At 37.3% G+C, this 13,668-nt stretch overlaps 5 protein-coding genes and 1 long non-coding RNA gene across 6 annotated transcripts; 2 read left to right on the forward strand and 4 right to left on the reverse strand.

Moving 5' to 3' along the window:
- Positions 1-675: 675 nt before the first annotated feature.
- Positions 676-1,089, reverse strand: LOC106132242 (histone H3-like). Its single transcript, XM_013331603.1, has one exon. It carries the CDS (start codon positions 1,084-1,086, stop codon positions 676-678), a length of 411 nt encoding a protein of 136 aa, XP_013187057.1. The 5' UTR covers positions 1,087-1,089.
- Positions 1,090-1,989: 900 nt separating this feature from the next.
- LOC106132229 (late histone H2B.L4-like) lies at positions 1,990-2,579 on the reverse strand. The gene has a single exon (XM_013331588.2). It carries the CDS (start codon positions 2,519-2,521, stop codon positions 2,126-2,128), a length of 396 nt encoding a protein of 131 aa, XP_013187042.1. The 5' UTR covers positions 2,522-2,579; the 3' UTR covers positions 1,990-2,125.
- A 609-nt stretch (positions 2,580-3,188) lies between these two features.
- Positions 3,189-11,185, reverse strand: LOC106132231 (guanine nucleotide-binding protein G(f) subunit alpha). Its single transcript, XM_060952731.1, has 9 exons — positions 11,027-11,185; positions 10,034-10,128; positions 9,515-9,683; positions 7,141-7,238; positions 6,474-6,588; positions 5,990-6,076; positions 4,807-4,937; positions 4,425-4,593; positions 3,189-3,738 (listed from the first exon to the last, which is right to left on the reverse strand). Exons 1-9 carry the CDS (start codon positions 11,126-11,128, stop codon positions 3,544-3,546), a joined length of 1,161 nt encoding a protein of 386 aa, XP_060808714.1. The 5' UTR covers positions 11,129-11,185; the 3' UTR covers positions 3,189-3,543.
- A 73-nt stretch (positions 11,186-11,258) lies between these two features.
- LOC132903752 (uncharacterized) lies at positions 11,259-13,101 on the forward strand. The gene is made up of 3 exons (XR_009657476.1): positions 11,259-11,516; positions 11,591-11,650; positions 12,907-13,101. It is a non-coding gene; the product is annotated as an uncharacterized LOC132903752 (long non-coding RNA).
- LOC106131195 (histone H4) lies at positions 12,144-12,455 on the forward strand. The gene has a single exon (XM_013330237.1). The coding sequence runs from the start codon at positions 12,144-12,146 to the stop codon at positions 12,453-12,455; it is 312 nt and encodes a 103-aa protein (XP_013185691.1).
- A 177-nt stretch (positions 13,102-13,278) lies between the features above and the next one.
- LOC132903739 (histone H2A, sperm-like) lies at positions 13,279-13,653 on the reverse strand. The gene has a single exon (XM_060952605.1). It carries the CDS (start codon positions 13,651-13,653, stop codon positions 13,279-13,281), a length of 375 nt encoding a protein of 124 aa, XP_060808588.1.
- Between the last annotated feature and the right edge of the window lie 15 nt (positions 13,654-13,668).

Here is a 13,668-nt window from a genome sequence, read left to right on the forward strand (position 1 = left end):
ACGCATTTTTATTTGACTTACATCTTAGTTGTAGATCTATACTAATATTAAAAAGCTGAGGAGTTTGTTTGTTTGAACGCGCTGATCTCGGGAACTACTGATTCGAATTGAAAAATTATTTTTGTGTTGAATAGACCATTTACCGAGGAAGGATATAGGCTATAAAACATCACGCTGCAACTTTAAGGTGCGAAGAAGTAATGGAAAATGTGAAACAAAACGGGGAAAATTATTCATCCATGAGGGCCTAAATGATGCCCAAAATAACTATTTCACGCGGATGAAGTCGCGTTCACAGTTAGTTGAAAAATATTCCTGGTTCATCATCTCCTACTGGATATGCCTATGACCACGATACAGTTAAGGTAAAAATCGTCCAGTAAAATAACGGACATGTTATGACAAGACGAGGAGCGTCGGTTACATACTTACTTACTTGGCCTATCAGTATTTTCAAGACTTAGCTCTGTCTACCCCGCTAGGTACATAGACATGATTATACGTATGTATGCATGTTAAGTATAAACCTGACTAAATTCGTTAAGAAACAAAAAACTGCAGCCCTGAAAAGGGCTTTGTCACACCAAAATGTCGGTACTTAGTATATACCTTAGTAAATAAGCCCGTTTTAAACGGTTCATAATTTAATTACTTAAAACACTTGTGAAACTAACATTACGCGCGCTCGCCCCTGACCCTTCTCGCAAGCTGTACATCCTTCGGCATGATCGTAACTCTCTTGGCGTGTATCGCGCACAAGTTGGTGTCCTCAAACAGGCCCACCAAATACGACTCGCTGGCCTCCTGCAGCGCCATTACGGCCGAACTCTGAAACCTCAAATCTGTCTTGTGGTCCTGCGCGATTTCTCTCACCAGCCGCTGGAACGGCAGTTTCCTTATCAGTAACTCTGTGCTCTTCTGGTATCTCCTTATTTCTCTCAACGCGACGGTGCCGGGACGGTACCTGTGGGGTTTCTTGACCCCCCCGGTCGCTGGGGCGCTCTTTCTAACAGCTTTAGTAGCTAACTGCTTCCTCGGCGCTTTCCCGCCTGTTGATTTGCGAGCGGTTTGCTTCGTCCGCGCCATTTTTAATGTTTTTTTTTTCTATGGAAATTCTTTTATAATTGTGGCGGTTTTATAAGGTTACTCCCCACTTTCATTGCTGTTTTTTATTTTTGAGGGTAGATAGAAAATTCGTTACAAGCTTCGGTAGGTCAAATTGCAATAAAAAAAAATTATTCTAATTAGGTAGAACTCACATATCTACCTATATGTAAGTAGTACTTACCTATTATTGTTATACTGTTATCTATACTAATATTATTCTTTTTTCGTTGAATAGACCATTTATCGAGGAAGGCTATTTAAAATCACGCTGCAACTATAAAGAGCGAAGAAATAATGGAAAATGTGAAAAAAACGGGGAAAATTATTCATCCTTGAGGGCCTTCAATGATGCCCAAAATAACTATTCCACGCGGACGAAGTCGCAGGCACAGCTAGTTCAATATATATTTTTAAACCTAACTATCATTTGCGCGCGACTTTGCTATAAAAATTGAGCTTTAGTATCTTCTGAATACTAAATGTTTGTTTACCTCTGTGAATATTGGTTTGAAAGTCAGTGCAAACGCCAGAGTATTTACTCATTTATCTACTAAAAATAAATGTAGGTACACAGAAAACATCGAGATTTGTCTGGTTTAAATAGGTAGATATTTATTTATTGAATTTTTAATAATGGAAAATTTCTTAATGTATACGTATAATCACGTCTATATCCCTCGCGGGGTAGACAGAGCCAGCAGTCTTAAAAGACTGAAAGGTCACGTACAGCTGCCAGCTGCATAGCTTCATTATGGAATTAAGATTCAAATAATGACAGGTTGTTAGCCTACCTCGCCCACAAGACGAATCGCAAGTTTATTAACCTATACCTTACTCTTTTATTTCTTTATTAACATAAACATTAAAATATTCCAAGTCCAGATTGAAAATAGCTATCGTCAGAAACGGAAAATTCAGTCCTCAAAAGGACTACGTCATAAAGACCAGCTGCTTTTACATACAATTTGTTTCACACCAATATTGGGTGGTGTATACATAGGTACATAGTTCTTCAATTCTATTTGGCGAGAGGTTTGTCTACACTATTGTGATATAACGTGACCGCCTTCAGCGCCTCCAAGTTCGCGTGTTTGGCGAGCTCCCCCGGTAATAACAGTCTCACAGCTGTCTGTATCTCCCGGCTTCCCATGGTCGTCTTCTTGCCGTGCGCCACCAGCCTCCCCGCCTCCACAGCGAACCGCTCCAGCAGGTCGTTCACCGCGTTATTCATTATCAACATAGATTTCCTCGATATCCTTATGTTTTCTGGAGCGACGCTACGAAGCACCTTGTAAATGTAGCTGTTGAAGCTGTCGTAATCTTTCTTCTTCTTCTTCATTTTTTTAATTTTCTTCGTCAGTTCAACCTTCTCGATTGATTCTAAAGGCTTTTTTGGTACTTTGGTTGGTGCCATTTTTAATGTGTTAATGATGTTATGAATGTGTTTCGACTCTGATGTATATGATTTGTTAGATGTGGCAAATAGTTACTAGGTCAAGTTGACTAGCAGCCAATCGGATAGCTATATAAACAGTGTGCGTATTGCGTAAGTAAATAAAAATTTACCATCTAATAATTACAATTTATAGTTTTATCTTTAGCCGTGTGGTTCCCGGGCACTTTAGGATAAGACCACTCCTTGTCTTTCCGATGGATGTCGTAAAAAGCAACTAAAGCATAGGCTAATATAATCTGGGATTCTTCTATAGGTGATTATTATCTCTATTCCATGCAGCTTGAACGTAACCTTTCAGTCCTTGCGAGATTGTAAGCTCTGTCTACCCCTTAGGGATAAAAACGTATTATAAGTCACTATGTATATATAGTTTTGTTCTTACATCTAAAACCTCCATACACACATCATGTCTATCCCTTACGGGGTAGACAGTGCCAACAGTAATGACCTAAACGCCACATTCAGCTAGATAGACCTACCTTTTTACACATTCAGTCGAGTGAATTTATAGTCTACTGGAGTATGTTATGATAGACTTTCACCACTTACAATGTGTTAAGATAATATTTCTTTCTTTCTTATTCTAGATAAAGTGACAATGATAAAATAAATAAGAAACAGGAGATTCATTACAAAAAATACATTTATTTCACAACAACAAAAATCTTAAGGATTTAGTACTTAAATATAAAGTTTACAAAATACCTAGTTATGTTAAGTACACACATTGGCACCTAGGTAGTTACAAAATAGTTTAAAATTTAAAAAAAATATATAATAATCAAGTATTTACGGTTAGAAAACAGTCAAACTGTAATTAACTGGCTAAAATGAACTAAAACAAGGAAGAACTTTTGCAAAAACTCTTAAAAACTTCTTAAGTAACTATATAGTGACAGGTTACTAGCCCGTCGCCTAAAAGAAGAATCTTATGACACCTAAACATACACATTTATAGTAGTAGTTAGTCACATATTTAGTCAATAAACACCGATGTTAGTCAGAATATTGGTCAGAATCATCTGGTGCACGTCTTTGAACACCGTCCTGACGTTGTCCGTATCAGTCGCCGTTGTGTAATGGAAATAACACTCCCGAGGTTGGCTCACTTCCTGAATCACGAAACTCTCCGCTGAAGACTGCGGCTTGCGTTCCCTTTTCCTTTTCGTTATATCCTGTGGGGATTTACATACATGTGCCGTGTGGTTCCCGGCACCAATACAAAAAAAGAATAGGACCACTCCATCTCTTTCCCACGGATGTCGTAAAAGGCGACTAAAGGATAGGCTTACAAACTTGGGATTGTTTTTTAGGCGACGGGCTAGCGACCTGTCACTAGTTGAATCTCAATTCTATCGTTAAGCCAAATAGCTGAACCTGGCCATTCAGTCTTGTCAAGACTGTTGGCTCTGTCTACCCCGCAAGGGATAAAGACGTGACCGTATGTATGTATGTATTTACATACATATAATCACGTCTGTATCCCTTGCAGAGTCAATAGTCTTGAAAGACTGACAGGCCAAGTTCAGCTGTTAGGCTTAATGATAGCATTGAGGTTCAAATAGTGACAGGTTGCTAACCCATCGCCTAAAAGAAGAATCCCAAGTTTATAAGCGTTTCTGGAGTTTATAGGCCTGTATGTCGTAAAAGGCGAATAAGGGATAGGCTTATAAACTTGGGATTCTTCTATCAGGCGATGGGCTAGCAACCGTCAATATTTGAATCTCAATTCTATCATTAAGCCAAACAGCTGTACGTGGCCTATCAGTCTTTCCACGTCTGTTGGCTCTGTCAACCCCGCAAGGGATATAGACATGATTTTATGTATTTATGTACATAAAAATCATTTCCTAATACTTACAACAAACATGCTTCGTATGAACAGTTTAGTCTTATTGTACTCGTCTCCTGGCGCCTGGAAACTGTCATACTCCGGGAAATAAGTGCTGATGCTGCGACCCTGGGCTATCTTGTTCTGCAGAAGATCCTGCTTGTTCAGGAATACTATGAGTCCAGCTTCTAGGAGGAACCTGATAAAGGAAAAAAAGATATAATAATACATATGCCGTCTGGTTTCCGGCACTTTAAAATAGACCCACTTCATATCTTTCCCATGGATGTCGTAAATGTCGTAAAATATCCCTTAGTCGTCTTTTACGACATCCACGGGGAAGATATGGAGTTGTTCTATTATATAACTTAATCAATACTATTTCATTACAACAATCAGGTCAAGAGCCTACCTGCTGAGCCACACATCCTGGAACAGCACCAGCGCCTCCTTCAGGCGGTTCTGGGTGGTGTCCTCCCTGAGAGTCTGGTCGAAGTCGCTGCATGCCACTAGAAACCAAATCGCGTGGATGCCCTCGAACACCTGGTTGAATTGAAATGCCTCAGAGAACAGTGCGACATACATACATACATATAACCACGTCTATATCCCTTGCGGGGTAGACAGAGCCAACAGCCTTGAAAAGACTGATAGGCCACGTTCAGCTATTTTGCTTTAAGATAGAATTGTGATTCAAACAGTGACAGGTTGCTAGCCTATCGCCTAAAAGAAGAATCCCAAGTATATAAGCCTACACCTTAGTCGCCTTTTACGACATCCATGGGAGAGAGATGGAGTGGTCCTATTCTTTTTTCTATTTGAATCTCAATTCAAATAGAAAAAAGAACTGAACAGTGCGAGGTTGGATAAAATAATAATAAATATATAGATACGGGACAAATTACACAGATTGAGTTAGCCTCGAAGTAAGTTCGAAACTTGTGTTAGGAGATACTAACTCAACGATACTAGGTATTTTTTATAATAAATACTTATATCTACGAATAATAATACTCGTATTATTATGGGTCTTGGATGTTTATCTATATAAGTATTTATTATAAAATAGAGTATCGTTGGGTTAGTATCTCGTAATACAAGTTCTACTTACTACAAGGCTAACTTAATCTGTGTAATTTGTCCCATATTTATTTATTTATTTATAAACATCCAAGACCCAGGACAATCAGAGAAGTCTCAAGTTTTTACATGTTAACTACTACTATCTACATACAAATGTGTAATTTTTGTTTTTAACGTGAACCTAAACGTCATGTTGTTTGTGCTGTTATAATTCAATGTCTAATGTTATAAATTAATTAATTAGATTATTGAATAAATCACGCCCCTTTATATTTTACATGGATGTCGTTAAAGGCGACTATACTCCAAAAACGGAGCCTTAAATATTAATTTAAACATACATATTATCACGTCTATATACCTAGCGGGGTAGACAGAGCCACCAGTCTTAGGCGACTGAACTCCAAAAACGGAGCCTTAAAAATTAATTTAAACATACATACATATTATCACTTCTATATCCCTAGCGGGGTAGACAAAGCTCAGCTGTTTGTAATTCCAAGCTAGCTAACCTGTATCCATTTCTTCCTCTCCCCCCTCTGTCCGCCAACGTCGAACATCCAGAAATCTTGAACGCCACCTTGCATTGACTTCGGTACCTGGTATGAATTTAAAAGATTTAATACTTAGCATATATCTGTTTATCTATTTATTTAAACTTCATTGCACAAAATACAAATGTAAAGGTATAGCACTATCGACGGACTTAATACATACTACAATTGGAGGCAAAACCTGTTGTTGTTTTATTAACAGCCGTGTTGTTCCCGGCACCAATAAAAAAAAAGAATAGGATCACTCCATTTCGTTCCCATGGATGTCCTAAAGGGCGACTAAGGGATAGGATATAAACTTGGGATTCTTCATTAAGGCGATGGGCTAGCAACCCAACACCTACAAGAAGAATCCCAAGTTTATCCCTTAGTCGCTTTTTACGATATACGGAGGGGTCTTAATCTAAAGTGGCGGGAACCACACGACATTAGATGATTCTACCTTGACTTTGAACTCAATTTTCTGAATTCCAGTTGTTTTCTGACGACATCTCAGAATGTCGGCATCAGACGGCACGTAATCCGGTTTCTCCAGTAAGTCTATTCGGTCCAAAAAACTGAAAGTTAAAATAAGTAATAAATAAGGATTAAAAAGTGGAGGCATCCCGAAACAAGAACTTAACAGATTTTATACTTTTGCGTTGCATTACGATTAAAAACGGTACCTTTCAGGTAGCCGCTTAAAATATTCACAGAATATTTCATTAGTTAGGTACTAATTATCTTTCAAAATTTATTTAATTATATTTATATATATTTAGTGCAACATTACAATAATTACGAGTATACTACATACATATAATCACGTCTATATCTCTTGCGAGGTAGACAGCGCCACGTTCAGCTGTATGGCTTAGGTAATGATGGAATTGAGATTCAAATAGTGACAGGTTGCTAGCCTATCGCCTAAAAGAAGAATCCTTAGTTCATTAGCTTTAACTGATATTCATTAGGCTTTCCTTTAGTAGCCTTTTACGACAGCGATAAAAAACTATTACAATAACCACCAAGCAAAAGCATTGGATCTTTTTAAACGACTTTAAAAAGGGAAGGTTTTTTTTTCGATGTTTCTTTTTTTTTAGTCTATGACTAGACGAATGCATACTCACTATTCGGCACTGTCAATGAGTTGGTATTCGTTTGACCTCCTAAAACATTCCCTCACTCCGTTGTCTGCCCATAATTTCCTGACGAAATCGAAATATTCCTGAAATAACATCAACAATACAGGTAGACAAAATCTTTCATACCTATAATCACGTCTATATCCCTCGAGGGGTAGACAGAGCCAACAGTCTTGAAAAGACTGATAGCGTTCAGCTATTGGTCTTTAAGATACGATTGAGATTCAAATAGTGACAGGTTGCTAGCCCATCGCCTAAAAGAAGAATCCCAAGTCCCAAGCCTATCCCTTAGTCGCCTTTTAAGACATCCATGGGAACGAGATGGAGTGGTCCTATTCTTTTTTTATATTAGTGCCGGGAACCACACAGCACAACAAACTAACAATTTCTTCGTACTTTATATCATTTCGAAAAACGAAACTAAAAATTGTATCAGTGAAATCTGTATTTTTTTAAAGTTTACAACTAAACGTAAACAAGGAAATTTAAGTTTTTGCAATTGTCTTTGATGACAGAGGTCCTGGGCTCGAATTCCGGTCAGGGCATGATGAGAATCGAACTTTCTTTGATTGGCCTGGATCTTAGATGTTTATCCATATAAGTATTTATTATCTTATACAAAATTCTCGTGTCACAATGTTCGTTCCCGTACTCCTCCGAAACGGCTTGACCGATTCTCATGAAATTTTTTGAGCATATTGAGTAGGTCTGAGAAACGGCCAACATCTATTCATACCATTCATTCTAAACAACGTTTTCCGGGACAGCTAGTAAAATATAGTATATCGTTGAGTTAGTATCTCGTAACACAAGTCTCGAACTTACTTCGAGGCTAACTCATTCTGTGTAATCTGTCCCATATTTATTTATATATATGTTACTGTAAAAGCCCGAACTGTGGTAAATCCTAAGATTTTCCGGTAAAACCTAAGATTTACTAACTCTTAATGGCAAAAGTCCGAACAGTTCTTTTATTTCGAACTTTTACCACCATTCACTAGGTAAATCTTAGGATTTACCTCAAGAGCACGGTAGGTAAATATTGAAAATGATTTTTTTACTATAAGAATTAAGTAAATGCTAGGTTTTACCAATGATGACTGGTACATATTAGTTTTGGGAATAAAAAAAAATATTATTCTTAATCATTTATTTCTACCTTTAGCATTATAATAGGCATGTATTTATGAATCTTACATAATTATGTATTTAAATTACAAACATAAAATATCTTCTCACAAACATAACGCTTAAGTTGGCTAATTAAATCTCACTAAATCGGTATGATTCTTATAATTTGGTATTTTAAGGAACAAAGTTGAAAAAAAAGACAATCGTCATTAATTAGTAGGTACTAAGTACCTAAGAAAAATATTATTTGTTACAACACGGAGTGCTATTGTGGCACTTAGAATTACAAAGTAATCCTGATGACTTGCAAGCGCATTTCTTCGACAAGCATTTTTTGAGACAGTTACATTTTTTGAATCCTTGTCCTCCAGTCAACGACAATTTTCCAACAACTTCGCGAAGACTCACTTCTTTCTCTTTAACAACATCTTCTATCGTAATAAAATCTTCAGAGCATGAGGTAAACTGATTCTGTGTGTAAAGCTGTTTTAGTACTCCAATATTGGTACCTAGTTGGTAAAACTCGTTGTCCTTTACATCTATTACAACTGCAATGATGCTTTTCGGGTCAGTTTTAGCTCTGTCAATGTCCGGTACTTTCAGTCTTACATTTTGGCCAAGTTTCACATTTGGATTTTTATCAGACGACTTAGCTTTCATTTTTTCAGCAATCATTTTCAATATTTACCGTGCTCTTGAGGTAAATCCTAAGATTTACCAATTACATGGTGGTAAAAGTTCGAAATAAAAGAACGTTCGGACTTTTACCATGGAAAGTTGGTAAATCTTAGGTTTTACCGGAAAATCTTAGGATTTACCACAGTTCGGGCTTTTACAGTAACATATATACTAGCTATTGCCTGCGACTTCGTCCGCGTGAATTTCGAATTTTTCGCGTAAACTTATTTGCAGTCAAACTCATGCCTTGAGTTCATTCAAGTAACGATAACTTTTTTTTAGTGAACCGATTTTGATGAAACAAACTTTAAATGTTTTTCTGATTTAAAACAAAGCAATTGGTGAAAGTTTAAAGTAAATCGGTTCAGTACTTTTGGAGATAAGCGTGATCATACATACAGACAGACAGACAAGAAATTCAAAAAATATATTATTTTTTTTTCTATTATTCTTTCTAAGTGTCCCTCTATCCATTTCAGTCAAAAATACTAAATGTACAGACAAAATATTTTTAATGTTTTATTATATGTATAGATATTTATTTATTTACCTCAGTATAGTCCGGCGGTCCTTCCGGCCCACATTTAAGTATGTACTGCTGCGCTTGCACATTCTTAGGGCTCTGCAGTGGGATGCTGAGGGCGCTCATGTTGCGGACAATGTCGTAGATAGACTCGTGCACGTTGTGTCTAATGTGCATAACTTTCTCGGTCCGGTCGCTGTATTAAAAAAAAAAATTCATCCCATAATCGATTAGACTATAGTCTATGGCAAGGCACGCGCGACGCCATTTTTGTCGCGCGAAAATCTATCTCGTTTCACGTCATAATAAAAAGCGAAAGAGCATTTTTTCGCGCGGTAAAATGTATAAATGGCTGGTGAAATTGTGTATGTATTTGTTACATACATCATACATATAATCACGTCTATATGCCTTGCGGGGTTAGATACCCTCTTTGGTGGTTATCTGTGAGTTGAACAGATATTACGCGAACTAAGCGTGCAAAATTTAATTTCAAGTTAAAATTTTTACCTTATTTTCATTTCAAGTTGTCAAAGTATTTCTTACCTCGCAGAGAATCCCTGTACGTGCAATATTTTCATTTGTTTTATAATTGTAGTCTTCCCGCTCTCCCCTGTCCCCAAGAGGAGTAGCTTGATGGCCTGTAATTAATTTATAGGTACATAATACCTACTATAATAGTTCGTCGGCGTAAGACAAAATAATTTACCGCTCCTGCGGGAATTTCTCTCTAGATCAGTGATTCCCAAAGTGGTCTTTATCGACCACTAGGATTCTATGACAACATTTGGGTGTCCATGAAATGAAAATGTGGATCCACGATAGTGGATCTCAACACATACACTGATAGTACCTATTTACTTACAGCATCTATCTTGCAATACCAAAACATATACATTATTTATAAAAGTACCTATGAAGTAAAAAAAATATTATATATATTTGTAAAATTGTGTAAGTTGTAGGATACAGGAAATCAATATCAGATTAGTAGGGGATATACCCAATACGGAAAAACATGGCAAGGGGTCTATGACACAAAAAAGTTTGGGGAACTCTGCTCTAGATCATTTCTAATTGACATTAAGGCAACTTAATTAAAATTGTTGTGAACTATTTTTTATTACAAACTTTTTAAGTACATATTTATTTTCTTTTGTAAAATTACCTATTCGACTGTTCTCGAGTTTTATAATTTCATAATAATAACCGTCTTTATTTCATCTTTATTATTTATTATACAGTCCACCTTTTCACAACAAAAAACATACATATACTAAATCACGTCTATATCCCTTATGGAGTAAACAAAACCAACAGTCTCGCAAAGGCTAAAAGGCCACGTTGGGATGTATGGTTTAATTATGGGGTCAAGATTCAGTTATGGCCTAGTGAAAAGTGGTCCTAAGTATTGTAAAGTGCTGCGAACCACACGGCACTATAATAATATAAACTAGATAATATATACTCGATTATGAAAATTGCACTTTAAATTGCACTAACTGTTGCGTTATCTTAAAACTGATAAAAAATACACACATCATTGTAGGATTTTATCCAATTCTTGATTTCCCTGTCTATCTGCCTGGAATTAACTCCTTCCTCATCCCTTTTTTGGACGCAGGGCACTAAGAACCGCATTTTACACTAATGTTTTAAATCACGACTATTCACTAATTGATATGTTATCAGATTAAAATATTATCGATAACATTGTCGCTTCAACTCGCCGTGGCGGGGAAATTAATAATCTGATTAAAAATTTTATGTTGTTTATTAAAAGAAGTGCATGGGATTAGTAAAATAATATATAGTATTAGGAGGAGTTCCTACTTGTTACTTAATATTATTGTCTCTTAAATACATACACACAAAAACGTCTTTATCCCTGACGGAGGAGACAGAGCCTGAGAGAGGAGAATGACCTTGAAAAGAGTAACCCTGTAAAGGAACGTTCAGCTGTATGGCTTAATGATGGAATTGAGATTCAATTAGTGAAAGTTTCAGCGCCCAAAAGAAGAACAGCAAGGTTAAGACTTTGATTGACTCCTACAATCTGTACAGAAAGAACTGTCACACATTATCTTTTTTCTTCCTTTCCAGGTTGTGGCCTCTTAGTCTTCTCGAGACTGTTGGCTCTGTCTTCACATTAAGGAAAAAAACGTGAGATTTAAATTTAAGTATTCATACAGATATACCTAGTTATAAAGAATTTCTGTTTCCTCTTACGGTAAGAATAAACATCGTGAGGAAACCTGCACATTAAGGCAACTGGATGTGTAACTACGATCCATACGTTTTAGGTATTCGGTTAGGTTCCATACGGTTTAGGTTCCCCTGCAAATGTTGCGGAAGTCGGAGGGGAGGGTCCAGAGCGTACCCCGGGCTCCTCCAGTGTGGTGAGGGGAGATCGTAATCGAGACTTTAGACAGGAGAAAGATGTATAAAATACACGTTTTATTTGGCGAGTATAAAAAATAACGTGTAAATATAATTTTCATTAAGAATTGTTCTGCACTTGGTATAAGTTTTGTGCATCTACCTTCAATATTTACAATTCGCCTCTCAACGATATAAAAACCGTCGCTAACAACGCATCTGGTTCACTCGGCCACGGTCCGTTGCATAGTGAATAACTAAAGAAAAAAAAGTGAAAATGACAGGTCGCGGAAAAGGCGGGAAAGGTTTAGGAAAGGGTGGGGCTAAAAGACACAGGAAAGTGTTGCGCGACAACATCCAGGGTATTACTAAACCGGCTATCAGAAGATTGGCGCGACGTGGCGGGGTGAAAAGGATTTCTGGTTTAATATACGAGGAGACCAGAGGAGTTTTAAAAGTGTTTTTGGAAAATGTCATTCGCGACGCAGTTACGTACACGGAACACGCCAAAAGGAAGACCGTTACGGCAATGGATGTAGTGTACGCTTTGAAGCGGCAAGGGCGGACGTTGTACGGTTTCGGCGGATGATTTTGTTAATGTGAAACGTTTAGGTATAATTTATTGTGTTGACAAAAGCTCTTTTCAGAGCTGCATATTTCTGTTTCTTGGCAATTATGTCTATGTCTCAGATTCTCGGGTGTTTCCTGAAAAAACTTGCTTAAACCCGGGATCTGTGAGTAGATATATAGCATGCACTTCTACATGAAGAATTGAAGTGATTCTCTGTCGAAAACTTCTGTTTTTGTAGGTCGTTTTACGATTGATTTTTATTTATATACTAAAATATATGTGATACTACTACTACTGCTGACTATAATAATGTGTAGGTATTTATATTTTCATTTATTCTTAGTCATTTTAACCCAACTGTTATGTGCTCTGTATAAAGATTTCTGTGGTTGTGGGAGTATTTAAGTAAGTAGGAAATTTTTAACAGTTATGTCTTTACAATTCTTTCATTGCTAATCGATGCTTACAGGTTAGGAACATTGAGAAGAAACCTGCATATTCATTCAACTGGATGTGTAGCCGTGATCCGATATGGGTTTCGAGTACCAATTTACCCAAATCCAGGGTGGTGGATAATAGACCCAGTCTTTCGAATAGCATAACGCCAGGAACGATCATGTTAAAAAAGTCACGACAACAGATATATTCAGTGCCTAGGTATGTAAGTATATAACGATTTTTTTTTTAAATGAAGGTAATAACAAAAAAATCAAAGAAACAAGAAAACTTGCAGTCCTGAAAAGGACTTTGTCAATCAGACCATGATTAGGTCATCATCTCAAATAAATAGATTGGACTTAATCTCTAATTGAACTTTAGCACTCTCACTGGCAACACTAATTCAACTCGCAGTCGCAGCCTTCAGGGTCTTCTTTGGTAGTAATTGAGGTTGGATAGATGGCAACACTCCTCCTTGTGACACTATCACGCCCGTCAACATCTTACTCAATTCATCGTCATTTCTTATCGCCAATAAAATATGCCTTGGAATTACTCTGGTCTTATTATTATCTTTTGCGGCATCGGCTGCTAACTCTAATATTTCCGCTGCGAGGTACTCCAAGACCGCTGCGAGATATATCGGGGCTCCTCCGCCGATTCGAGGCGCGAAATTCCCTTTTCTCAAGATCTTATGGATTCTTCCCACGGGGAAGTGCAGACCAGCTCTGGAGGAACGGGTTTTGCTCGCCTTCTTCATAATTGTCGGGCGAGACATTGCCTTATTACTTGA

Source organism: Amyelois transitella, chromosome 29 (assembly GCF_032362555.1).
Source record: "Amyelois transitella isolate CPQ chromosome 29, ilAmyTran1.1, whole genome shotgun sequence".
NCBI classification, from domain to species: Eukaryota; Metazoa; Arthropoda; class Insecta; order Lepidoptera; family Pyralidae; genus Amyelois; species Amyelois transitella.